This window comes from Paramisgurnus dabryanus, chromosome 11 (genome assembly GCF_030506205.2).
Source record: "Paramisgurnus dabryanus chromosome 11, PD_genome_1.1, whole genome shotgun sequence".
Taxonomy (NCBI): Eukaryota; Metazoa; Chordata; class Actinopteri; order Cypriniformes; family Cobitidae; genus Paramisgurnus; species Paramisgurnus dabryanus.
Genome location: NC_133347.1, coordinates 14,392,041 through 14,419,884, shown reverse-complemented (window position 1 = coordinate 14,419,884; position 27,844 = coordinate 14,392,041). Strand labels below are relative to the sequence as shown.

The 27,844-nt window shown below is 37.3% G+C and overlaps 2 protein-coding genes across 2 annotated transcripts; both read right to left on the bottom strand.

Moving 5' to 3' along the window:
- Positions 1 to 80: 80 nt before the first annotated feature.
- nt5dc2 (5'-nucleotidase domain containing 2) lies at positions 81 to 10,572 on the bottom strand. Its single transcript, XM_065246964.1, has 14 exons — positions 10,112 to 10,572; positions 9,619 to 9,803; positions 9,230 to 9,304; positions 9,087 to 9,142; positions 8,905 to 8,998; positions 7,889 to 8,017; positions 6,853 to 6,913; positions 6,237 to 6,339; positions 5,891 to 5,992; positions 5,629 to 5,710; positions 3,340 to 3,426; positions 2,957 to 3,097; positions 1,303 to 1,367; positions 81 to 1,224 (listed from the first exon to the last, which is right to left on the bottom strand). The coding sequence occupies exons 1-14, from the start codon at positions 10,452 to 10,454 to the stop codon at positions 963 to 965; spliced, it is 1,785 nt and encodes a 594-aa protein (XP_065103036.1). The 5' UTR covers positions 10,455 to 10,572; the 3' UTR covers positions 81 to 962.
- A 1,707-nt stretch (positions 10,573 to 12,279) lies between these two features.
- On the bottom strand, positions 12,280 to 27,690 carry ccdc22 (CCC complex scaffolding subunit CCDC22). The gene is made up of 16 exons (XM_065246963.2): positions 27,324 to 27,690; positions 26,818 to 26,995; positions 26,514 to 26,646; positions 25,267 to 25,373; positions 20,367 to 20,451; positions 19,987 to 20,156; positions 18,672 to 18,884; positions 18,155 to 18,346; positions 17,875 to 17,994; positions 17,476 to 17,592; positions 15,663 to 15,764; positions 15,397 to 15,504; positions 15,148 to 15,243; positions 14,370 to 14,429; positions 13,312 to 13,386; positions 12,280 to 13,170 (listed from the first exon to the last, which is right to left on the bottom strand). Exons 1-16 carry the CDS (start codon positions 27,371 to 27,373, stop codon positions 13,057 to 13,059), a joined length of 1,920 nt encoding a protein of 639 aa, XP_065103035.1. The 5' UTR covers positions 27,374 to 27,690; the 3' UTR covers positions 12,280 to 13,056.
- Positions 27,691 to 27,844: the final 154 nt, after the last annotated feature.

Below are 27,844 nucleotides of genomic sequence, written 5' to 3'. Positions count from 1 at the left end.
TATTACTGTACTTACATACACATTGCTTTAATTTTATGTCAATTGCATGTTTTTCTTAATTAGCATAGTAATACAACACATTTTGTTTTACAAAACCTTTTTATTTGATTTTATAAATTCTACAAGTAGGTAAAAAAAGATGACAACACAGTTCTTGTTGCTGGAAAAATTAATTTAGCAGCACAGCCATTCACAGACAAATGTAATTAAACAATGCTCTGATTTTACAGAAGCTTAGTCAAGGAACAGTAAGATCTGCAAATCATAAACAAAAGCATTTGGTTTGGCCCTCCAGGAGCTTCCATTTATTTAATACAGTTGTCATTAAAAAAACATTTTAGTCATAAAAATGCTGCAGTGGTTAATGCTGTATTACCTGTGCATGTTTTAGTTCCGAATGTAGGTTACATGATCACTGTAGTGTTCACAAAAGTTAGTAACATATTACAACACCGAAGCTATTAGACCTATTCATCTAATCGAGACCTACTTGTAACTCATATTGTGCATTTTTGGACAGCGGCTCAATACTTTGGCCCACCAGAATAAAAGTCTGGGTACCACAAGTATATGTAGTCTCATACATCCATCCGTGTGATCCATCAGAATTCAAACATTATTCTGCCGTAACAACAAATCTGATGAAATACAGGTTGAATCTATATAAAAAAGTAAACCACTTAACATTGAACTATTTTGCAAGACAACTTTCAATAGCATTAATTGTAAAACTGTTAGAGGTCAGAGCATATTGAGAGAGTCATCATCAGCAAGTTCTTCAGTCTTTGTGCAAAGCTTAAGAAGATTGAGATGCATCGTAACATAACTTCCAGCAGGTGGCTTCAATCCATGTTGAGCACCAGCACAAACTGCCACGTCTCAAATACCACTGAGACTCGAATCCATCCCCCCACTTAAGAAAATCAGTTTATATATTTGCACACCAACACCCTTGACAGTTTTTAGCGAATATGGGCCATCTCCTCCAGGAAGGGTGTCTTCATGCAGCCGGTGCAGAGTTGGTCCATCCAGAGAGGGGCTTCGTGCTGCAAAGGCGTACGGCGAGGGTAAAACGTGTATGAAAGATCATAATTCAGCAGGCAGCTGATGGAGGCCATGTACAGGTCAGAGAAACGGCACAGGCGGCGAGAAAAGTAGGTGGGGTTGTGGCAGGTCCGGAAAATACTGCCGAAGTGAGGGTTGAAGAGATTCTTGGTGACAGCCCTGTAAAATAGCGAAACGTGTTATATTGCTGCACTTTTCATCCAAGTGAGTTTGTGAATTTTTTCTCAGTTTACTCACCTTAGTTCTTCTCTCTCTTTCAGCCATTCCTGCAGAATCTTCTTGGACTCAGGATCTCGATACATCTGGAAAACAAAGTGATAAAAATTAAATATGCATTTGTTTAAAGGCCCAATCTGAAATAACATTGGTCTGGTCCTTTTAAAGTTAAAGGATTAGTCAATTTTCTTAAAAAAAAATCCAGATAATTTACATACCACCATGTCATCCAATATGTTGATGTCTTTTGTTGTTCAGTCGAGGAGAAATTATGTTTTTTGAGGAAAAAAAATTCCAGGATTTTTCTCATTTTAATGGACTTTAATGGACCCCAACACTTCACAGTTTTTTTTCAGCGGAGTTTTAAAGGACTCTAAATAATCCCAAACGATACATAAGGGTCTTATCTAGCGAAACAATTGTCATTTTTGACAAGAAAAATAAAAATATGCACTTTTAAACAACAACGTCTTGTCTATCTCCGGTCCTGTGATGAACAGCGCGACCTCACGCAATACGTCATCACATCACAGATGACGTATGCGAAACAACGCCCACGTGTTTACAAGTGTGGAGAAAGAGGACCGTTCCGATGTTGTTGTATGTCAAATGATACTAATTAATGTCTTTGTGTCATTTTATTGTTTAAATTGGTCCGCAAATGTGCGTTTTATATATGTAACACGTGACCTTTCTACCTCAATACGGAATTACGTGAGGTCGCACTGTCACGTCACAGGACCGGAGATAGACCAGAAGTTGTGGTTTAAAAGTGCATATTTTTTATTTTTCTTGTCAAAAATGACAATCGTTTCGCTAGATAAGACCCTTATGCCTTGTTTGGGATTATTTAGAGTCCTTTAAAACTGCAATTTTAAACTGCATTAAAACAGTTAACTGTTGGGGTTCATTAAAGTCCATTAAAATGAGAGAAATCCTGGAATGTTTTCCTCAAAAGACATAATTTCTTCTCAACTGAACAAAGAAAGACATCAACATTTTGAATAACATGGTGGTGAGTAAATTATCTGAACTTTTTAAAAGAAAATTGACTAATTCTTTAAGACCAAAAAAGGAGAGCATAGACTTTTATTTTAGTTTAAATATTAATGTGGGATTAAAGTGTGGCAATAATCATGGTGTCCCCACAAAAGTGTCTCTTTAATTTAAAATTGAAGAAATATATGCAAACAAGCTGAAATCTTTGACAATTTTCTCTTAAACCTTGACTGAATATAATTTGCATGCATTCTGGGTTATGTTAACAGAGACACAAAGCTTGTTTGACATAGATGATCTAACTGTGCATACAAAAAACTGCAAACACAGACCAGTCAATACAAAGCGACTGGACCCCTGCCAGACAAACCAGGTCAGTCCTATCATAAGATAGCACATGCAACGCGCTTGAGAGTTTATTTTAGGCCACACAAAAAAAAGTGTAAACTACTTCCTTTAAATGTCAACACTTGCTTTAGAAACCCCATTATCTAGATTAATCTAATGAACTTTATTGCAAAGTATGCTTACATACTACATACAAGGGTTGTTTTCTTGTAGTTATTAATAATATTTACATTTACTATTTATCCAAAGCAACCTACAAAGGAGGAACAATTTAAGAAATTGTCTTATTCAACATTCATCTTTACGTTTTAAGGTAATTGCAACATACCTGCATGCGCTCCAACAGGCCAGTGAGGGCCTGCAACCACGTGAGACTTTGAGCATACTGCTCTGTGTTCACCACCTTGGTCTCCACCTCAAGTTCAGGCACAATGGCTCCAGTTCTCCACCCATGTCGTAGCATCAGGTCCTAAAATACCATGATAAAACAGGATCTTGTTTAGAAACTTTTTTACAATCAGTGTTAATATTGGACTGGAAAATATTGACTATGGAAGCTATAGAGTTTGTCCTATTTGTGACACAATCACTAAGCATCTGAAGCAGACAAAAAGACATTGCGAAACAATTTCATATGCACAACAAATGTGCAAGATGGGAAAGCCTTGCTATACTAGCCAGCACAGTGAAATTCAATAGTTTGTGACTCACTGCCAGATCGCTGTAGAGATGATCTCCAAAATAGAAAACCTTGGATCCTCGCCATCCTGTAAGCTTCAGAAAGTCTACAAGGTTTCCCTAAAAAAAATAAAAATAAAGACTTCTAGTCAGATTTGAGCATTTTGACCAAGTAAGAAATAAGGTACGAGAGGCTGTGCTGTATCGTGTAATGAGTCACGGCTGAAGGGCGTTGTTAGGCATGGCATGGAGCAGAGTTCCTGCAAGCCCTTCACCCATGTCCTGTCACAATACAGCACTAGCCTTGAGTACCTGATTGCTTTTATAAAACAGTTACCACACAATACAAATATTTAACCAAAAATATATAATAATCAATGCAACTTTCATGAAGTAAAATCACTAAGCCTTTCTTCTGCTTGAAAATAATAGTCCCTGTCTGACTGTGAACAGCAATAAACTGTTTTCACGTGTTTACATTGTTAAGGGTCGTTGGTAAGGGTGCTGTGTAGTAATACACAAAACCTTTAGGTGCAGCGGTCATAGCTGTGTTTTGTCGTAAATATTCACAGCTACTGACCGAAAAATGGACTGGAACTAAACGTGAAAATAAAGCAGCTACGTGACACAGCAATTATTTTTCCATGACTCATTTATACTTCTGGAAGCTGCGTGGCAACAGACCTTTTACTGGTCTTCATGTTTTATACAGCAGTGCGAGCTTGCTGTTCTTAGGTTCCTGCCAGGAACTTTCCCATTAGCCTTTCCCCAATTAAGAATGGTAACAAATGCTGCTTTAACTTCATCCTGCTCTCATAAAGTCTCTCTGTATTGACTTCTTTTCCGGCCAGCTGAGTCTGTTTGTATACGCCTGACACCACTAAACTGTGTTGAATTGACTTTCCATAGAAAAAGAAGTTGCTTTTTTCCCCATTTAAAACCGGGCCAAATGAAGTGAATTCATTCTACAATTTACAGAGCACCAATGCTTAGCTGGGGCTTATTCTGAGAAAAAAAAAGTTAACCACGCAATCTCAACTATCATGATTTCATATGTCACGGTTTAATATGTAGGTCAGATGTTGGAGGAATTCTAAACGAATGACCCAACTAATCTCCTGACCTAACCCACATTCAGAGATGAGTCAGCGTGATGTCTGCTTATAACTGGGCAACTTAAACTTTCCAGCTAACCAGATATCTGCATGTTTACAATCATCTTAAATAGAACAGTATAAATAAGTATAGACATTCACAAATGCAGTATAAGTAAGGTCTGTGTTGAATATTACAGATCATATTTGTTTTCAACTCTAATTCAGCGATTTGCGCGAGTAGATTATATACAAAGAAAAATGCAAAGGGAATAGACGCAAATTCACACAGAGCGATGCGAATGACGCAAACATGGTTGGTGCGCTATTCGTTGCCTCAAATGCGTCTTTGCGCAAATTGAAAAGATTTATATTATGACACGAAGTTAAATCCTCAGAGTAATCTATTCTAGAGCAAAGAACTTGATGCCCCGCGTATAGTGTGTATGCCCCTGTATGCTGCATTCACACCATACGCAAAGCATCTGGTTCCTCAAAACTCAACAAATTGCGAATTTAACGATTTGCGCAACTAGATTACATGCAAAGACGCGAATATACACAATGCACAGGGTGATGCAAATGATGCGAAGTGAGATGTGATTGCCGTGCAACATGCGCTATTCATCTCAAACGCGTCTTCCACGCAGTTGAATATATTTGATAATTCGCAAGACACAAAGTAAAACAGTGCAAGTTATCTAAAGGCCAATTCACACTGGTCCAACAACAACCAACTCCAACATTCTAAAGTCTCATTTACTTTGATCCAACAATTGCCAACAGGGGTTTCACACTGACTCAACAGTTGTTGAATAAGCGTGAATTGGCCTTAAATTGAGGAAAGCAATGCTTTGCGTTTGGTGTATACGCAACTAACTCCTCCTTATTTATGTTTAAGCGATTTTAACTCCACCCGACTTGTGTCATATATTTTAAAAGACATTGTCCCTACACTCTCATTGTGGATATCGCTGTTGTTTCAGTTACACATTATTTGAATGTAAACATCCTAAAACTGCCTAAACGACAGGTCAGTCACAGAACAAAGAAAGACCGGGCACTCAAACAACATGAGGGTAGTAAATGACGACCACATTTTCATTCTCAGGTGAACTATCCCTTTAAGACTTATTTAAAATGCATTGGTTTTTTTGGAGAGTTGGACCCTGGAAAAGCATTTTCAATAAGATTATATAAAAATGAAAGAAAGGTGTATTTGTGTTACCTGTTTATAGATCTGTCCCTTTTCCAAACTCTTGATCCTATCCCACTGCAAGTCTCCATTGCTGTCCAAACGTCTAAATGGCCTTGAAAATAAAAACATATAAAGATATTTTAAAAGGCTAATTGAAAAATAAAGACGTTTGTAGGCATTTAGGAAGAAATATTGGTAATTTTCTTTTCTTTGAAAATAAAAGGCAGGAAAGTAGTAAGAGTTGAAAATTTGAGGTAAATTACACATATTTTATTCAATAAAGCAGACTTACTTTACACAGTCATTAAAAAAATGTGGCTTATCAGCTTGAACAATGACAACGTCAAAGAATTCCCTCCAGTCCTTTCCAACCATATACTTCATGCCTTTGTCACTAAAGGAATATAAAGCAAAATACATATCATTTTTTAAGCACATTTAATAAAAACTACTCTTATGAAATGAATTATAATCAAAATTGATTGATAAAAATGTGAATATGGTCTCTCAAGTGAAGAGGTTAAAGTGAATCTAAATTATTATTCAAATGCATATTTTTTTACATTCACAAAAACAAGACTGAGATACTATATACTTGGCTGCTGAAAAAGATATTAAAAACCATATTAAAAACTCACACAAAGCTGAAGGGGCTGTTGGTAATGAGGAAAAGTTTCTTTCCTTGGCTGGCCAGTCGGTGTAATACAGCGTACGTCTCATCTCCTCTGAGAATGTATTTCTCTGGGGAGAGGAATAAGAAAGGATAATGGGTTACAAGAGGCAGAAGGCATTAAAGAAAAGCAATAAAACAAAGATTTCTTTAAAAGCCAGTCTATTTCATACGGACTAAAATCATTCACACCATAATTAATTGGATACGATTTGTTTTCCTGCTTGCATACAAAATATTTATCTTGCGGTAGATTATCTTATGATAAACATATGCAGGTTCCCTGCTTACACCCATTTTAAACCAAAGATTAGTTTGGGCTAGCCCAACAGAATGACTCGCTCCTATTCACGATTACACAACAACCTTTTCTGGAAACAAAGCAACTAGGCACAGACCACACAAATGTTCTTGTTTTTATTGTTTTAACAGCAATAAGCGGCTACTTAAGGAACAGATAACCAAGACCAGTCTTGCTTTTGGCTTGGTGTCAGGCAAATAAAAGACTTTTTGGACCGTGTGCAAGGCACAGGAAATATTTGATATTCGGGAAATGCAAACAGTAAATATTTGTTCATACTCACCGAGATCTTGCATGATCCATTTGTACATGTAACCCTTGATATGCACCATTCCTATTGCATCCTACAAAGAAAGATTTTGTGCGTCATCTCTTGTGCTTATGTTTCTCAACCATTTTGTTAAAACATCAACACAGGCTGATTCAGCCCTGATTCAAACATATAATCAGGGAGCGTGACATTTTTTAAACTAGTGCTTGAAACAGTGTTTCAATTCATATTCATGACGTTCATACATAAACAGAACAGACCTATTGTTCTTTTTACATCTTATTTTCCTGTCAGCCCTGTTATTCTTTTCTTTTGTTAGCCAGAAATTTCCATTTTTTGCACTAGAAAATAGCTTTACTTTGATCTGCTGCCAGGTTTCCGGTTCCTCTGACAGCTTGCACACCCATGCGCCTCTACGTGTAGAGTACAGTGTGTTCTACCAGTGCTGACATACATCAAGCCACAAAGCTGCGTTTGAAAGATAAACACGTGCAGCGTTCTAGCCTTTTCCCTAAAAAGCTCCCCAAAAACTTGCCACGTCATCTTGTTCAAAGGCGAAACTACTTGGCAAAAATTCATTTTATTTATGTTGACATTTGCCGAAGTTGGATAAACATTTAGCCATTTTGTTAGTCAGCGATAGTCAGAAAAAAAACAGGTTGAGGCTAAAAAGCAGAACTAAAAAAAAAGACCAACATTCTGTCCTGGCAAACTGGCTAAAGCAACATGCCAAAAAGTCGCCCCGCAACACATTTCAGGACCACCGTGGTCAATGTTGAATAAAAACAAATCAGTCAGCAGCACTTAACCGCAGGCAGCATAATGAACCGGCTCGGCTTGACGGGAGACTTTACAAAACGTGTGACAAGAAACAACTCTCACGGTTTTAAATGACAAAAGAAGTTTGTAAACTATTCCCACAGTTTGTAGAAACAGACTGGCTTTATTGTGCGAATTCACTAGCCATCTTTGGATTGTAGAGAAAATAAAGTTAATGAAGAGGTTTGCAAATAAAGATTTAGAAAGGCAAGACTTATTTTATACTTACCGAGACATCTTTGTAGAGATGGACAGGGTCGTACTCTATGTCATTTGAGATGAAGTAATCGTTTGCACATGCCAAGAGAGTCATCTCAGGAATGGAGAAAACATCCATGAACTGCTTCATCATGGGACCCTGATGCAAAAAATAATACAAATTAAGATTTTTTTAGATGCAGTTTGATGAATCTAGTAAACAACTTTAATTAAATGTTGCAAATGGTTTGTTTAGTACAAATTTAAACTTTTTCACACTAAAATGTTAACTAGTTCTTTATCACTTGCCACATAAGTTTTATTATTCACAAATAAATTGAATGAATTATATTATAGGCATTTAGCATATTTTATGCAGTTTTTACAACGTAAGAGCAGACTTATAATTTTTTTTCTATATCATATCCTATTTGAAATGTACTAATAATTCTATAATATATAGAATAAAATATATATTTATTACAGAAAAACACAATATTCCTGTTCTCTGCAAGGTATAGGTTTTCCATGAACCCCAAAAAACTCAGCAGAGATTGACATGCTGGACAAAGGGCGGTCACACTTCACTTTGCGTTCCATTGACATCCATTCATGCGCATACGAATGCATCAGGCTAGAAACGATATTTTGCCACGTCCCAAAGTTCAATTCTGGTGAACTCTGACCTGCGAATTCGTACCACGTGAAGACATGTGACTGGTAAAACTTTGGTACGTCACAGCGTGACCTTTAACTGCGCACCCTCCACCCGTATTCACAGCAACGCCCGAAAAATATTCGTATGCTCATAGTGTGACAGTCCCATAACTATTAGATACAGCAGACATATACAGCATACTGACGGTCTCACTCATAACAGCTGAGAGGATAAAATCCAATCTAATAGGCTGGTGACAGGGTGGTACCACTTTGCCCTTATTGACCCCTTAGCAATGAGAAACAAGCATGGAAGCATGCAAGCCTTACATCTGTAAAAACGGCAGATGAAACTAAAATCCGAACACGTTATAGACTTTAAATAATCACCTTGCCATAGAATCCACTGACTTGGTGGAGGGGGACGTGACTTGAGCCCCCATAAAGCTGCATCACCTCTTCATCAGGGACGGGTTTCAGACCCCTGTGCATGGAGAAATAAACCTTTTTAATCACCCTAAAACCTTTTTTATACAAACTGAACTGAATTATTACAATTATGGTTAATTGACCTGTAAACGGTGCCCAGTTGGATATAATGGAAGGCGTCGATTTTCATCAGAAGACCCTGTGGCGTACAATAAAAACGGTTAATTCATGTTACAGCTGCAATAAAACAAAAGTGTAAAACAATTAAACACCCATTTTAATGCACCTTTTGGATGTCGTAATGAAGACCACGGGTTGCAAAGTTTGGAATGTAGTCGTACTTGCCGATTCCCTCAGGATACTGGTGAAAGAAAGAAACACAACAAACTTTCGTCACTCCAACATGCCAACCTTTAACCTCATATCCCGACCTGCTTAACCCATCAGCCAGGTTACCACCAGGAGAGCAACTGAGGAAAACAAACTCAAACCAGACTTAAATCTGAGTAAATTCCTTTGTTTTTTGTTACTGTGTATTTATGTTATAATAACAACGCATCTTTTATTTTATAATAACATCAGGATAATTAAATGTAGATCTGTTTCTTGTAGTTAAATTAAATATGTAAAAAACACAATTTTGTAAAAGTGGGGGATGGGATGTTTTTCTCAGACCTTGTAGTGCTGCACAAGAAACTCTCTTGCTTTGTTGTATATCATTTCATCCAGGGCGCTGGAATAAAGTGCGAGGGTATAATCATAGTCAAAGCCATAGATGTCCACCTCTTCTAGATTCACTTCATTGTTGGCATAGATGGTGGAAGGATTCAACAGATTGCACACCCCAGGAGGAATCAAATCTGTGGAGAAAAATAATAAAATGCTAGCTTTATTTTTAAAATCTCGAATTTGGTGATCTAAATAACAAATAAAAACAGCAAAATGGCACACAAAAATCATGAAGTGCCACACCTGAAAAAAAAACACAACAACAGTAAAGCCAATCATGCATTGTACACAGGACACAATGGACAGTTGTTTACAATATTGCCAGAGGCGGGGATGGGTAAAAGTGAATCAAAACTTTTTGGCATGAGTGCAGTGTGTATAAAACATCACATATATGTGCCATGCGTTGATTTTGAAAACAAATTTTAAACAAACATACCGTGGACGAGTCGTTTCATCTCATTGTATCTCGCCCACAAGTACGTTTTGTTGTTGATCTGCGGGGCCGTGGATGAGAAAGCCCTGCCAGATTTGGTCAGAGCGTCTTCACCCCTGGTTTTCCCCACGATTTGGTGTCTGTGCGACGTAACCGCGGGTGCGACATTTTTTGTCGGTCCACAGCCTTGTCCGTCTTTGCAGCATTTCTGTCCGTTCGTTGTTGAAGCACCCGGGCCGAAGCTTCCACATGAAGCTGCGGGGATATTAAACCCTGCACACAACGCGACCCTGGAGCTTCTTTGCCAAACTGCATGGCCAAAACTGGCTAATTTTTTGGAAGCCATGCCTAAACTACGCTAGTCCTCTTTATAAGGAGACGTCTCTGTTGAAGTTGTTTACCCCTTTCATTCGTGCATGCGCCGCGTGTTCAGTAAAACCCTGTCTGCTGTGCCTGTGGGAACTGATACAGCTTTGTGCAGGGCATCACGAGGCGGGTGCGTGCAACTGTCTTAACCAATCAAATTAAGAGCTCGCGTGAATGACATGAAGTGTGAGCCAATAAAAACTCTCGGCTGTTTTTCACTTATTTAGGGGGTTGGCTTAAAATGAGAACGTGTTTACATGCCAGTCCAACCAATACGTTGGCTAGACAAAAATTTTGCAATATTTCGGGCTGTATGATTGGTCAGTCGACATGGCAACTGCATACATGTGCTACGTGACTGAATATGATTAACGCAGGGTTTGTTCCTGAGGCACAGGCATGTATGTACAAGATGTGACCACTTTTGAAAAGGAAATTGTTCACACAAGAAAAAAATCTGTTTTGTTCGCATGTGTTGAACATTGTGCTCATGCGTATGCAGGGCTCTCAAGTTTTATCAAAAGTTTGGAGTGAGATACATTTGTTAGGGGAGGGGGCCTATTGTTCATAACTGACCAGCACAAATATAAATGATAACAATTGGTAAGTTTGATAAAAGACAGACACATTTATCAAAATAAAAAAAAATGCTCTATTTATTAAAAAATATACGAATGTATCAAAATTAAAATAAAAGCTGTATTGTATACAGTAGGATTGCAAATCCTGCATTATTTACCGCATTCATCGGATCTTGCTCGAGTGCACGCGCCTGGCATCCAAGTGAATGACATCAGAGGAGCGCGAGAGCGATCTGAAATCAGACTCGTCCTCCGTATGATTTCTTAAATTGTTTTTGCTGTACTTTGATGTCATTTGCATGTCGGTTCTTGCATCGTTGGGTAAAGTTACCTTACAAACTTGACACAGTTATGAACTCGGCAGATAACTTCTCTATTAATAGGAAAAGTTATCAGTCTCTTTTCAGCGTGTGAAATAAAAGATGTGACGTGTGAAGCGTGTGAACTGACTGAAATGCGTGTGACTCACGGTGAATGTGTGAGAGTTGAGAGCCCTGCGTACGTATGTACAAGATGTGACTACTTTGTGAAAAAAAAATCTGACTTGTTTGCCTCGGTGAACATTTTGTGCTTTGCGCATTGTTTGGGTACGATTTTAGGAGCCTGCACAGACGTGCTGCATCAAAACAATACGGATGTGATGATGAATTGACCGAGGTTTGATGCAGTGGCAAAAACGGACACAGTTATCTTACGTGTCCTCCCTCGACCCTGTTTTACATATCTAAGTCTTATCGTAATAGATACGCAACATTGATTTCTAGTTATGAGCCCCAACCAGAATGCACAGCCATTTTTCTCAGCGAGTGCATTTCTTAAGCGATTGCAGTCACGTATTAGCTTGACAGGTTGTGAAAAAGCGATAACGGCAAAGTCCCCTCTCTTTGTCTTTAAACAGTAACGTTACAGCCATAAATTACGACTGATTAAAAGGCTGTGCAGCGACCTCTTGGTCAGAAAACACTAGGTTTGCTTACTGCTTATAAGCACGTGTTGGGTGTCCGGAGGCACAGGGTGTGGCAGACTGGCAGTTGCGCTGGAAAATACTTTGGTGTTGGATATCCCGGGAAAAGCCTGAACCCACAAACCCATCACAAGTTTACAACAGATTGGGCCTGGTCGGACTCTGGCCTATAAAACTATGTAATCATATTAATGTGCGATTAAAAAACCTAAAAACAAAAATGCATGTCTCCAGAACAATAACAACTAGTGGCAAAACGGTATCAGAACATCATGTTTAGAGATTGAACAGATATGTATACAATACATGAAGTACAAAACAAATTCAGTATTATCTCTAAAATCAAACATTTCAAATTGAAAAAGAGCTTGATTGGAACAATCAGTGTTAGTCAACTAAACTAAGTAGGCTACTAATCAGAGGTAATGACTAACCATTCAATCATGACAATATTACTTTGTGTGAGGTTTTTTTACATTTATATCAGGGCCAAACAAACAAAGTAGTTGTCAAATTTGTGTTTTAATATGAAACAAGCAAACCGTTTTATTTAAAGTGTTTCAGACTTGTTACTTAGCCCATTATTTTCCAAGCTCGATCTGCTGAAAATGTTAAATTCAATGAATTGAACTCGTGATTAATAACAATCAAAGGTCATTGTTAACGGACACTTTCATATACATTATAAATGTAATCACTGTTTTAACAAAGACAATGTTTTATCCAGAAGAATAACTGCAAATGATCGCAGTCCAAGCTTCTGGTTTTACAAAACAAAACAAAAAAAAATTCATCACGATGATCAAAATTAGATTTAATGAACGTCTCTTAGAATTTGAATTATTTTGATGCAAAAAACAGTCATGTGTTCAAATCCCCAGTGAGAGCTGAAAGTTGCTGATGTAATGAGGATTATTTTGGATGGACTTATGGAGGGCAATGCAGGCAGAAGTGAAACCAGAGTCTCTAACAGCAGCACTCATTTCAGCACACGGGTTTTATTCTGCAGTACCAGAAAGCGTACACCGAGCAACAGCTCATCCTTCCCGGATCTTTGCAGCGAGGGCAGAATTTTCCTGACGAATGGCCTTATAGTCATCAAGGATCTTCTCTAGATTACTAACTGTCCTTTTGCCATTCTCAGTCTCTATCTATAAAAAGCAAAGGAGAAAAAACTGATGACATAGCTGAAAGTGGCAATGACAAAATGTTAACATATCTTTCACAAACAAATAGTAATTCAAAATGGATGAAAATGAGTTTAAGAAGGTGAAAATTTGTATATTTCTCACCTGCTCCTCAAGATCTCTGATTTCTCTCATGATGGTCCCCGTGTCCTCAATAGTTTGAATCAGCTGAGTGCAGTTCTGAAACAATTATGTTTAAATGATATATTCATACAAGTGCACTTTTTCCTTATATATACACAAAACAGTGGAAATCCTGTTAAAGTCACCAACGGCATTAACTCAAATTTCATTTACGTAGTTCAAAGGATGAACAGATGGACAGAATTGCTTCTAATTGCCTTAGCATAAGGAGTACAAGACACTACTATTGTGTGGCACTGTTGTCTGAATTGTTTAAGCAGGAACACAAGCTGTCCACCATTTGCAGTCCTTTGTACATTAGACAAGAACATGAATTCCTGCATCGCAAGACCTTAATGTATATTGATTTGATCATTTGTAATATCAGTGTTCCCACAGGTCCTTGGAATCCTTAAAAGTTTGTGAATCTGGGGGGGGGAATCAAGGCCCTGGGATGTTTTTGAAAATATACATACATAGATACAGGTCATTGAAAGACCTTGAATCTATTTTATGCAAGAAGTTTTCTGGAAATGTAGTGTAGGATAATATCAAAAAAACATGTGCTAAACTGTTGCTTTAAATGCTTATATCTTCTGTATGCGAATGTTGATTCAAACCAAAATGCTTTTTTGCATAGTTGTGTTTGACACATGAAAACGTCTCGGGTTACGTATGTAACTGTTGTTCCCTGAGAAGGGAACTAGACGCTGCGTCTCCCTTGACATACTTCCTGCGTCCCTGTAATGCCATCTTTGGCAATATTTCAGATAGCGATATACTTCTTGGCTCCTGCATCACCCTGTCTTTTTCGTTAAGCCTCACCATTGGTTGAATTTGATATACACATTCAGACGCACTTACCCCTAGAGGCGTCCCCAAAGTGTCACAGCGCAAGTTCCCTTGAAAGGGAACTGTAACAATGTATCTTAAAAGGTAACACGATGTAACCTTGCTCTCACTTGATTCCTTTAATATCCATCAAAGGTTGCAACATCAAAATCTCTTTATACACATTTGTTTGAAATGCACACACGTACCTCGTGTAAGGCAGCCAAGTATTTGTAGGATTTGCGGACCGATTCATCTTTTTTGGCATCCTACAATTCAAAAGAATTATTTATAACATTGAAAATGTTCACTTCTGTAGTCTAAAACAAAGATCAATTTTAAAGTTGGGAATGAAATCACATTTGTTTAAAGGAATTTTATTAAGTAAGCTAAAAATATTAAAAGTCCCTATGAAATCAAAACTGACAATTCTTATTTTTTAATGGAATATTGCAGTGTTTGTTATAAACAATTTGTCCTTGTGGGTTATTTTTTATTCATGTGCTTTCATAAACTTTAATCAAAATCTAAAAAAATTTATTTCCATCCTCTTGTGTCGATTCTTCTCTGATGACATCATCTAGAAGGCGTGGGCGGATCATCAGTTAACCACGCCCCCTCGAACTGTCAGTCTGCTGCAAGTTCCATTTCTATATGAAACACCTAATTTTCTATATCCAATCAATTCACAGAGGAAAACACAAGCCACACCTGCTATTTTCCTCTGTGTGATATCCCGTTTCACTCGGAAATGCATCACAACACGGACACAAAGTCAACATCCTGTTCACAGGGACTTTAAAGTAATTATTTGGAGTTATAGCACTAAGGGCTATATATCTAAGATGCTAAATAAAGGCAGTTGTGACACTGAGGTCACATTTTAGTACTTTCATTGAAGCACAAAAGAAGCTCTTTCAATCTTACATCAATTGTAATCAAATTGTATTTGATTAGAGAAATGCTCAAGAAAGCATTTTCACAGACCTTAAACACAAGCTCATCTGTGACAGCAAATGTTCGGTCCAGTTTTCCAGTCAGGCCATTGATCTCTTTCTGCAACTCCTTAGTGTCTGACAAAATCTGCAGGGGGTCAGATTAATGGGGTCAAAGGTCAAAAGCCTTCCGAGGACTTGCAAACTTCAAACGCAAAGCTAACGTCTGTGGACACAGGTCATGAACCTAGATGAAGTACATTTATTGAGAACTAGATAAAGGATGAACTCAAACAAAGACCTTAGTGATTTCTTCCTTTTGTTTCTTTATGTTGCCTACGATCTCCAAGATCCTCATGGTGTATGCTGAGCGAGACACATCTTTAGACAGTGTTTCATACTCAGTCAGCTGTGGGAAAACATTGGGAGGGGAACACACAAACACACTTACTTTTAAAACGACAAACAATAAATGACACAATCAGAAGGTTGTCAACACATACTGTACATATAAGTGATTAAAAGTGTTCTTGCATGACAAAGAGGTGACAAATAAAAGATAAATACCAGCTGCTTGTAGAGACTCTCCTTCTTTTTGGCTTCTTCGGCAGACTGTCTGATTTTTTCATGAAGATCTTTAATCTCTGTCAGCTTCCTAGACGACTCAGACTAAAAAAAAGTTTACGTAAGAGAGTATGATTATTTTATGAACATGCACATATTTTTTATTATATTATAAATGCAGTTGTGCTTTTAGTTTTAGTTTTCGCTGACAGCTTTCTAATGGACTCAAACTTTTATGGAGTTTACATAAATAGGGAGACGTTATGAACATGCTCACACAGTCATGTTATATTGCAGTTGTGCTTTTGTAGTTATTTTTTTAAGGGGTGATATAATAGAAACTTTTCATTTACATAAATTTTCTGAAATAAAAAAGCTTGATGTACTAAATAAACATAGGCACAGATAATTATTTAAAGGAGCCACTAAAGCACATCTTCTATATAAATAAATATAAAAATATGAATAAATAAAATATATTTCAATTAAAAAACGCCCATTTAATTCTAAAAGTCAAAGAGAATATGAATAAATGTCATAGAAAAATATGACTACTGTTGTGCAATCAACCATGACTAACAGAAGTGGATCTCAGGACAAAGTAATGCAAAAAAATCAAAAGACACCCTTTAAAAGTTTTTATATTTTTGAACTGGTGGTAACACTTGACAGTAAGGTTGTATTTGTTAATATTAGTTAACCTGTATTAACCAGCATGAAGCAACAATGAACAATATTTCTCCAGGTTTTTTATCTTATTTAATGTTAATTTCAGCATTTACTACTACATATTTGATACCAAAAGTTGATATCAAAAGTAAACTAACATTAACAAAGATTAATAAGTATTGACAACCTATATTACTCATATTTTATGTTAGTAAGATGTATTTACTATGGCTGGCAGACAATTAATCGTGATCAATCACATACAAACTTTTATACATAAATAAAACAAAAGTATATTCAAATTAAATTTCTATAACACATTTATACACACATGTGCATACATACACACACACACATAATTTATGCAAACACAAACTTATTTTGTATGCAATTAAGTAAGGAATAATTGACCCTGTGCCGTTGAATTATTCGAAAAATAATGCATACCCGAGGAGGTGGTCAATTATTCCGCTTATACTACGGTTACCATACCTCAAAACATCGATCACATGATATATTTAAAGGGATTCGTCCGATTTTTGTACTTGAATCGCTATTGTGAGTAGGACTATTTCTTCCGCGTCTCATCTGCTTGTTCCAAAACGTCATTTTAAGGCTGGCAATGGAGGCTTGAGCCGTTGATAGCATTCCAATGCTGTTATTAATGACGTTATTGGAAAGAGAGCGACAGAGACACAGAGAGAGAAAGAAAGAAAGAAAAAGAAAGAGAGAGGGCGAGCGAGCGAGAGAGAGATTGTGTGAATGAGGCTACCTCTGTGCGTCTCTAAACAGTGCTGTTATTGCCTCATAAAATCGTCTGTCATGTGGTTTTTGTTAGTCCGTTATTACAGTTAACGATGTGAAGTGATATGGAACTATAATGGGGACAAGAGAGCTATCTGGAACTACATTCACCGTGCGTTTGCACACCTCGAGCGTTCATCAGCCAATCAGATTCAAGCATTCAACAGTAATTCAATGTAATTCAACTGTAATTCAACAGTAATATAATCACAATTAATCATTCGAGACCCCTAGTATTTTAGTATTTACTAATAAAGATGTAAATACTAAAGTGATCGTCATGAGACTGCCATTAGTGGTTGCTACAGGGCTATATAAGGCATGAGTGTAACACACACTGTACCTCTCTGTTGCTGCACAGCTCCTTCAGTCTGCGGTGCTCATCTATCAAAGGAACTCTGTGTTTCTCCCATTGAGAAGCCAAATGAACCACGCGCTTAGAGCTGGCCTCAACCAGACTCTACAATATAAACACACAATGTACAAAAACATAAACATGTTATTAGACACAATCACAGGTTTGCAAAGGCTGCTTACATTCTGCTTTATTTTCAGATCTTTGCATTTAGTTTTCTTTGACCTATCCCAATATTTTCTAACATAATCGCTTAAAATATCTTACAAAATCCCTTGCCTTATGACAAGACTACAGTACATGTTTTCTTTTCAAGGTTTGTGTGGGATTAACAGGTGCAGTGGGGAGGGACGGAGTGAGTGAGACAGGTGTGCATGACTTGTGTACCTGTAATTTGAGCATGTTGTTTTCAGCATCAGGTAGGAGGTCAACAGTCTGTCTCTTCACCTTGACCAAGTTCTCCTTCTCTTCATTACTCACCTCCCTTTGATTCAGCTCATCTGACACCTAATGTCAAAAAATGGAACATAAAGATTTAAAAATAAAGATAAATATGACAAAGATTTAAAAATGAATATAAGGAACTGATGCATTTAGTCCCTGACTCAATGAGGAAGCGGAGAGTTGAAACGTTTTGCAACGTTACAGTGATCTGATTGGTCAATACCTGCTGGATGGACACAGTGAGTTGTTTAATGTCTCCGCCCACTTCTTCCATTTGGACTGACAGTTGCTGCATCTGTTGCTGTAAAGCAGTAACTTCTGCTTCCTGTAGGGCCTTCAGGTCCTCCTCTGATTGGTGAGAGCTGGGAAGTACACTTGCTGCTGCCGCCATCTGCTGGGCTGCTTTTTCAGGTTCCTAAAAATAATGAAAACCATTTCATACTTAATCATTTTATTTTGCAGTTCAAGAGCCAAAACAGCCATATGACAATGCAGATGTATAGGTAGGTATATGGGAATGTAATTTAAACAGATAAAATGTTGATTAATACATACATATATATATACATACATACATATACACACATATACATACACATATATATATACACATACATTTATATATACATATATACATGTATGTATTAATCAACATTTTATCTGTTTAAATTACATCAGTGGTATACGTACAGAAAACACAGTTTAAAAACGATATATAATAAAGAAATGCAGACAGCCACCTGTGTAAATGTGAACTTCTCTGTATGGGTGAAGCGCGTGCCCTTGGTGAGCACATCTCCCCCAGTGGAGGCACCAGCAAATGACTGCAGCAGCTCAGTGAGGTCAGAGGTCGAGCGTGTTGTTCCTTGCGTGTCATGTCGAGGCTGAGCTGCCGCTCTCAGTTGCTCCTCAATGCGCTTCTGCAGTCGGGCTTTCTTCCTGGCTCGGTAATCCTGTAGATGGAAGACAACACGAGTGAATGAATGAAACCTCTTATAAAACCTATAGACAGTTTGGTGAAAGCTGAATTGAGTGATTGTCCGTATTTTAAAATGTAATCATCTGACTAACACTTATGACTGACAGGGCACATGCAGGTCATCTCAGACGCACATGGTCTCTCTCTTCGTGGTGAAACAAAGCTGTTCTACACATAAGTAGTAGTTTAAGGGACAGAAATCTGAAAGAGCTTTGAGATGATGGGAACTGTGGTATAAGAAGAATAATTGCGTCTGAACAGCCACTTGGTGATGCTTGGTGTCTTAATCTTTCATCATTACTGATGGTCCATTATCAGTTATTATTTATTTAGCTGAATAAACTGTGTATTTTATAGTGTAGTTATTTCTGTTCTGAAAACATGAAACCGTAAATAGGAATAGAAAAACAAACACGGATACAGTCCGCCTTGTGATTTACAAATAGGTGCTGGACCCTTGGAAAATGTCTTGAGGTCAGACAATAGGCCAGTGTTGAGCTGGAGGGCAGGTGAGGTGAGAATGTGGAACCGAGATGTGAGAGGTCAGCAGCACAGTCACAAGACACATACATGCCGAAAATCGCACTAATGTGAAAGACATCTCTGTGTTCGACCTCATGTTGAAGCATGCCTTTACCACAAAGACGCCATCAAGAAAGCAGGACGGCAGCAAAAATATTTACATTCCAGTGTTATTCTTATTACCAGCTCAGAGAACCCACAGCTAATAGTGGAGATGCAAACTGGGATCCCAAATAAGACCATCAGTTGCATGAGAAATTACAAGGCTCAATTCACAAATTAACTATTAAAGGTTTAGGATCATTTGAGGGAAATGTTTGTCATTTCTTCCATATTGTGACATACTTCTATGTGAATGCAGTTGACGACATCCACTGACTTCCAAAAGAAATCAAAAAAGGTTTCGAACAACATAACGGAGAGTAAATGATGACAGAATTTTCATTTTTGGTTGAACTATCCCTTAAAGATTTAGACCAATCACTTGCATTAGGTGAGGACCAGGATTCAGTTGGTTTCATGTTAATCAAGTGTGAGATGGTAAATAAAATCACCTCAGGAGTCAGTCTCGACAGGAGGCCTTGGCTGTTCCATTCACTCTCCCACTCCTGTGCGGCACTAAGTTCCGAGATGTGGTTCTCCAGGATGGAAGCTGGCACTGAGGCATGCTGGGAAGGCTGGGAGGTCACAGGCAGCAAATATTTCTTCCAGTACTCTTGCACCTCTGAGAGAATTCATGAAGAAACATCAAAGACACATGCCCATGTTTGCCGACTGAATCATCTGAGCTAAAATAGGTTTCCGTAAAATTCCTCAGTGAGCCAGTCACACTTCAGGGGCAGGTGGGAACTACCTCAAAACCTACAATGTATCAGGCAAATCACACTGTACCTAAAGGAGCTTTCTTGTTTTCGGTTAATGTAAATGAACATACCTTTTGGCTGTTTCCTGGAAGAGACTTTAACTGAGTATGGGAGACTCAACCGGTGGGCGTGAAAATGGTGAGACGGCCCGGAACTCTGAAATCAAATTCACACACATTTGCCAGTTGGTTAGGTAGCTTGGCCGAATAATTCAATAACCTTTGCAACTGCTTATGAATTGATTGACATAAATGATCATTTAAATATTTCTCATGTTACCAGCAAAATGTGAAAAGTATTATTGTAACGCATAAAGCATAGATTAGCATTAACCTCTTCAACCCTGAGGACCCTGTCCCAGGTCCAGAATTTCGTATTTTGACTTAATATAAAATATTCTTTTAATCTTTGATGCTCCGTCATGGACCCCAGTAACACATATGAGATACTGTTTGAAAGCTTAGAGTCTCTACTTTCTGCAGATATGCATCACTTTGACACATCTTTTACTGTAAGAAAGTTATTTACACTTAATTTACACTATCACCCCCCCAATATTTTATTATATCATTTAATATTTACATATTTCATATTTTTCAAAAATGACAAAAGTTGGCAAGTCTTATATCAAATGAAAGCTCTCACTCTCAGGAATAAGGCTGCAGCGTTATTTTTGTTCTAATATCAACACATATCCAACAATCGCTGAATGAATAATAAGGTAAAAAATGGTCTTTTGTAAACATATGTGAAACTTGAGTGTGGACTGCCTCAGATAGCACATATAGCCACAAATGATACACCATCTTTTATCTTAGGTCCTACTCTAAACAATGAGTCCATTCACAGCATTTTCTTTGGTTGTGTGCATATATAATCCCTTGCTATTTATTATATGTGCAAAACAAAAAATTAATATTTATATGAAAAATGTATTTTCACACCCTTTAGTAAAATGAGAATAACTTTTGAATGCGACATGCTAAAGAGTTCATTCTTTTTTTGGGTGTTTACTGTCTGCTGCTGGTAACAACCAGAACTGTCTGCAGTCTGCTAGAGTACCCAGAACCAGAGTTATACACTATCAAAGACAGTGTTTACAACATAAAAAAGAAAATTTGGTGTTTCATCATATGAAAAACAACATAAATAACAAAATTTGTCACAAACAGCAGCTTTTTATGTAACTTCAAAGGGTTTTCTTTAAAATGATATAAAGAAATTGCATTTATTCCACTGTATGTGGTTATGGGGACACTTCAAATGTTTTTAGGCAGAAATTGTATACAAAAAGCGTATTATTCCTTCCTTCAGTGGGAGTAAAATAACTTTTGCATACATTATGATAGAGAAAAAATTCCTTTTTCCTCTGTAAGCTGACAATTGCTGGAATCAAACAAAACTGTCTGCAGGGACCTGAGATACCCAGGACCAGAGTTATATACTTTCAAATAAAAACTTTAGAAAAAAACATCAAAAAGCGCCTATTTATTTTTGTGTTTATTAGAGGACTGATATCACATACAACCATGTTGAACACTTTTAACAGTGTTTTATGTAATTTCAAAGGGTAACCTGTAAAATGATACCAAACTTTTGTATGTAAACCTCTGCATGTGGGTATGGGATGCTTTTGAAATTGGGTAGGCCAAATCCAGGCGAAAATCCCCAAAATAGCTTCAGGGTGTAAGAAGTTAAAGGAATGTTTCAGATTCTTTGGTGTCTTATACTATTAATAACATCTTTGTGATGCCATAGATTACCACAGAATTTTTTTTAAACATGTAAACACAAATACTAACTGTGTTTAAAGGAAGCACTTATTATGGAATGCCACATTCACATTCATTTTTGCATTTAACAACACCTATTGATTCTTTTTTCACACAATTGGATTTGTGTTGACCTGTTGTCTAGGCAGAAGTATACTATAGTCCAATTTTGTCATCAGAAAAGTGTGTGCGACCTGTATGCGCACCGCCAGATTTCTGAAACCTTGCGTACATTGTACGCATAGGTCACAAATGCGCGTACAGAAGTACACTGCATTCCAAATTATTATGCAAGTGCCATTTTTGTTTATTTTTCCAATACAGTCAGTAAGTTTGCAAATTTTATTTTACCCTCAACAGTTATATGACAGTATGGATGTTATTATATTTAAATGAAATAAAAATGTCAAAAGATACTTTAATACTTTGAAAAACATGCAAAATATGCTGTTCCAAATTATTACGCAAGTTGTAGTTCTCATACAATATGGGTATGAAAAAAGATATTTTTAAAGACAAAAAAAGTGTGCATTATCTTAAAAAAGCAATGTATTTTCAACAACAATTTATATTTGGTGGATCTAAACAGAAATCATTGAACTATTATAAGATTCATGAGTGATTTACAGTACAGAAAGATTTGACTACATAAAGGCTTTTTAACATATATTTTTTAGGAAAATATTAGGAAAAGGCGGCAATAAAAAGCAACAGTTAAGTGGCAAACATGAATCTCTGGAATCCCAATAACCCCCCAATACGAGATCCTTCAGTGCATACAGCGGTATATCTACCCTCTCCCAAACAAAACTTGCAAAATTGAAACAATTGCTTTGAGCTCAGAATACAAAAAGACTATTTTCAAACAGTTTTATTTGTTGACATGCCATAATACACTGCATAGTAGAGATAATTGTCATTCTGGATTGTTGGCGAATAGGAGGTGATTTGGACTGGAATATTGGGAAGTAACATGGTAGGTCCCTTTAGGGGGTAAAAAGGACATCTAGAAGATATGTAAAGTTCCTAAAAGATGTTTATTTCACAATGGGATTCAAAACGAATCTTGTCTTCTGAAATAAATTTACTTTCATGGAGGATATTACATCATCCCATACTGCAAAAAGCATCACTGACTATTTTAATAAATATGGGCATGAAATGAGTAGAAAAATCAAGGTGTGACCACCATCATCCTCTGACCTTAGTCCGATTAATTAAGAGCTTGTGTGAAGCATCATTATATGAAAGATCTGTGAGGTGGACAGCACAATAATTCAAAACATCAACTTAGGGATCTAATATACTAGCGTCTTCAAGTAAAATAAAGACAAAACCTATACTTGTATACTTACAAGTTTAATGAATGAGAGAGTTAAAGTCATGTCAAAGATATGCTCATATATTATTATGTAACTTGTGTAAATACATTATTTATTTTATATTGTGTTTTTTTAAAGGATCTGTCCATGCAGCACATTTGACAGATATCTGTTTGGATTATTTTAATCCATTATATCAGTATGAATTTGGTTAAAGTGCATTCTGCATAATAATTATTTCATTTAAATAAAATAACATCCACACTGTCATATAACTGTTAAGGGTAAAATAAGATTTGTACTGTATTGGGGGAAAAAAAGGCAAGTGCATTATAATTTGGAATGCGGTGTATTTATGTTTAGTATAGAAAAAATTCAGAAAACATTCCAGGATTTTTCTCAATTTAATAGACTAAAATTGCAGTTTCAACTCCCCTTTCATAAAAAAAATCCTGATAATTTACTCACCCCTATGAAATCCAACATGTTTATGTCTTTCTTTGTTCAATTGAGAAGAAATTAAGTTTTTTGAGAAAAACATTCCAAGATTACCCCAACAGTTTACTGTTTAAATGCAATTTAAAAATGCCGTTTCAAAGAGCTCTAAATGATCCCAACCAAGGCATAAGGGTCTTATCTAGTGAAACTTTTGGTAAGAAAAATAAAAAATATGTACTTTTAAACCACAACTTCTCATCTTGCACTAGCCGTGTGACGCACCAGCGTGACCTTAAGTATAATTGTTATAAAGACCTTACGTCTTTATAACAAAGACATTAATAAGTATCACAACAATGTCGGATCCTCTTTCTCCACACTTGTAAGCACTGGAGTGGTAGTTTTGCATACTTCATGCGTGAACTTTCAACGTGATTATGTAATACGTAAGGTCACACTGGGATGTCACACGGCTAGAGCAAGATTAAAAGTTGTGGTTTAAAAGTACATTATTTTTATTGCAGAAAATGATGATCGTTTCACTAGATAAGACCCTTATGCCTCGGTTGGGGTTATTTAGAGGTCTTTGAAGCCGCGTTGAAATTGCAGTTTAAAACTGCAATGAAACTTTGAACTGTTGGGATCCAATAAAGTATATTAAATTGGGAAAAATCTTGGAATGTTTTTCTCAAAATACTTAATTTCTTCTCTATTGAACAAAGAAAGACATTAACATTTTGGATTACTCATTGTTTCCTGAAAGGATTCCTGTAACTGATGGATGAACTTAATGTACAGTACTAAGTGATTATATATGATTATAACAATTTTAAATTATATACATATAACATTGAAGTATTTTTGGATATACAAAACTTACTTTCTGCCTTGACTTTACAGACAGGAAGTCAAAATGACATTCTGTGGTAGCTGACAGCATGCCACAGATGTTGACGATAGAGGTTAACTTGTATTTAACCTGGAATTTATTTAACTATGTGACCAAACCACATCAAATATAATATTTGTAGAGTTACCAGACTAAATCTATTCCAAACCTACGTGTTTCTAAGCCCTGATTATAAGGGCCGATTCACACCGGCTGCGTGGCGTGTCTGTTGCGTGTCTTCCGCATGTCAGCTGCGTGGCGTTTTCTATGCCCTTGCTTACCAGAAGCGTTTCTGACACAGCGCTGCTGCTGCTAGCCTATGTATATTTCCTATTGATAAACTGACCTGACGCTTCCAAGACGCTTGTGTGTAGCGTGAAAAATAGGCGTCGGTCCTATTCCTAGGATGCACGCGTTTCCGGCGCGGCGGTGTGCCCGGTCAAAACTGCTAACATGGGAGCCTACATAAAAACAGACACGCCATGCAGCTGAGACGCTCACGCCATGCAGCCGGTGTGAATCGGCTCTAAAAATGGACATGTAGTAGTACCTGTGTTTTACGATGAATGGGGAGTCTACAGGATGGAGGGAGCCAAGGCACTGACAACTGAGCTTTAATTTGAGCAGCAATCGCTCTCTGCAACATTGCAGATTTTCCTATGAGAGGAGAGGAGTCATGATCAATCAATAAATCTTATCAATTTAAGATCCGACATTTGCGATCACAAACAATTCTGAATAAAGTAAAACACATCTACAGTGTGTGCCAAGGAAGTCCAGCCAAACTTAAAATTAAAACCACTGTTTCCAAATACAGCACAACACCTGATCCAACAAACTATTAAGGACAGCTGACTTTGGATGCTTTCCAGAACAATCAAGATCATTTTATACAGACAAGAGTGTTTATGGAGCAATGAAAACTGAAAACCCTGTTGTTTTATTAGGTAAGCTGGTCACAGTCAGCATTGCAATTGCTTACATTGCAGACAAACTATTTCAAATTACTCTTTGGTCCCAGCATGGAGAACCAACAACAGCATTTCACTAATACACTGACAATGGCATAAATTATTATAACTATTGTATTCTAGTCTGGCAGATTTTGGAGACTTTAAAGGTGTCATAAATTGCGCTCCGAAGGGCACATTGAAGTGAAAACAATCATGGCCACCATATTTAAGGGTTGTTTCAAACTTAAGTGCTCAAAACTGGCCACTTCAAATGAGAGATTTTAAAGAGTACAAGTGATAGACACTTCGTTCCCATCATTCTTTGCAAAAAAATATTTGTGGGGCAACGGTTCCTCTGTAATTAGCTTGCCAAAATGACGCAGAAGTGCAAAAAGGAACAGCTGTTTGATGCACTTCATCCCTTCGAATCTCTCATTCTGGACTCTGGGGGGTAAACCTTTCCAAAGTATTTTGGCATAGGAGAGAGTCCTTCAGAATGGAACACATGAGTATGTCACATCTAAATAAACACCAGGAAACTACGGCAAACCACTAAACTTAATAAGGCTTTGAAGGCAAGATTATAAATGAAGGTGTACAAATACACTTTTTTAATTCCTGTAATGCAGGTGTGTGTTACCTAAGGGCAGGTGATCTATATTTATTATTTTTATATACATGTGGGCTGAAGATTGTATTAACATGTGTTAAATACCTATCAGTCTCAGTCGGCACACTCCCAAACCATCTGATACATAATGCTAATTTTTTTTTTACTGTCCTAATTCACATGATAAACTAGCTTTAACACAGTATCAAACATAACGCAAATAGTCAAAAGTACCTGCAGGTTGGTCCGAAGCTTCTGCGCTTTCTCTGGGCAGCTTCTCCACCAAAAACATGAACAGAGAGCGGATCTCTGGTTCATTACTGTACAGAAAAGTCTGGTAGCCGATCTCTCCTTTAAAGCCCACATCCTAAACATACAAATAATCCAAAATTACAATTCTCACCAACACACTGCATACACTAAAGTCACTATAACAGCTACAAGACTGAAATGTTTAACTTCTGCAATATCATCTGACTCAGTTTGGCCGGTAGTGAGATGTCAAGTTAACTCAAGCACACAGCACTGTGACTCTCACCTGACAAGCTTGTGCCAGACTCATGCCCAGTCTAAAGCGAGCGGACATTCCTGGGGGCAGCAAGTGAGATAAGCCATTGCCTATGACAGGGTCGATCACACGCAGGCATCTAACCACTGCCTCCACAATCATCTCACTGGTGAACTGCTTCACACTATGGACATCCTCATCAATGTCTCTGTAAGGCAAAATAAATAGATATACAACATCATGTGGACATATTGGGTAAGAAAATACAGAGATGACTTCAAAAGACATAAACTGTTGCATACAGTATGCATGAGGAAATACAGAAGTGGTGAAATGTTCCATTGGGTACCACTGCAAAGTGCAACTTTGTCAAACTATATGTATACAATGCAAATAAATGACACTCTCTTGATTCAAATCTGATTATTAGCACATATCATGAAAAACTATGTCGAGCTAAATATATTAAACTTTCAAGATGCAAAGCACTCCTAAACAGATGAACTGCTAAGACCTGTTAGATCTTGAATACTTACGTGCCAGCTTGTCGTAGAGAGTGAATTAAAATCCTATCAACTTCTTCCATCACTGAAAACGTTATTGGACACTTAACTGTCTGCTGTAACAATATAAACCCCAACCGTGGCAAATTAATATCATAAGGTTTCAGCTAACCCTCAGCATCGCCTCCCACATCGCCTGAGCAGGGCTGCTAAAGCGGAGGACCTTTCAGTTGCCATAGTAACATTTCAAAACGCTTCCTCAAACCAGCTGCAAACGACTACCACATTCTACAAAAGAATTAACGTGTCAAAATAACAGCATTTTTCTGCTAGTCTCTTCAAAATCTCCTTTTGCTTGAGCGGAAGTCATAACCAAGGAGTGCCCGACGGAGTGTACAATGGGACATGAAGTTTTAGGAAGCCGACAAACCTGTAGTGAACGAATGGTTAATAACTACAGTTCCCGACATGCACTGGGCGCTCGTTTCTCGTGACTGTGTGTGACGCGAGTAATCACGTGCACGGCCCAGGAGCGAAATTGGTGAATTGAAATC

Excerpts from the sequence above, each read along its gene's own strand:
- nt5dc2 (XM_065246964.1), bottom strand. The coding sequence starts at position 10,454 with ATGGCTTCCAAAAAATTAGCCAGTTTTGGCCATGCAGTTTGGCAAAGA. Across the intron at positions 9,804-10,111 it reads GATGAAACGACTCGTCCACG|ATTTGATTCCTCCTGGGGTG; the intron begins GTATGTTTGTTT and ends TTTTCTCCACAG. Across the intron at positions 5,711-5,890 it reads TTTTTTAATGACTGTGTAAA|GCCATTTAGACGTTTGGACA; the intron begins GTAAGTCTGCTT and ends TTTATTTTCAAG.
- ccdc22 (XM_065246963.2), bottom strand. The coding sequence starts at position 27,373 with ATGGAAGAAGTTGATAGGATTTTAATTCACTCTCTACGACAAGCTGGC. Across the intron at positions 18,885-19,986 it reads TGTCGAGACTGACTCCTGAG|GATTACCGAGCCAGGAAGAA; the intron begins GTGATTTTATTT and ends TTCCATCTACAG. Across the intron at positions 14,430-15,147 it reads CAGATGAGCTTGTGTTTAAG|GATGCCAAAAAAGATGAATC; the intron begins GTCTGTGAAAAT and ends TTTGAATTGTAG.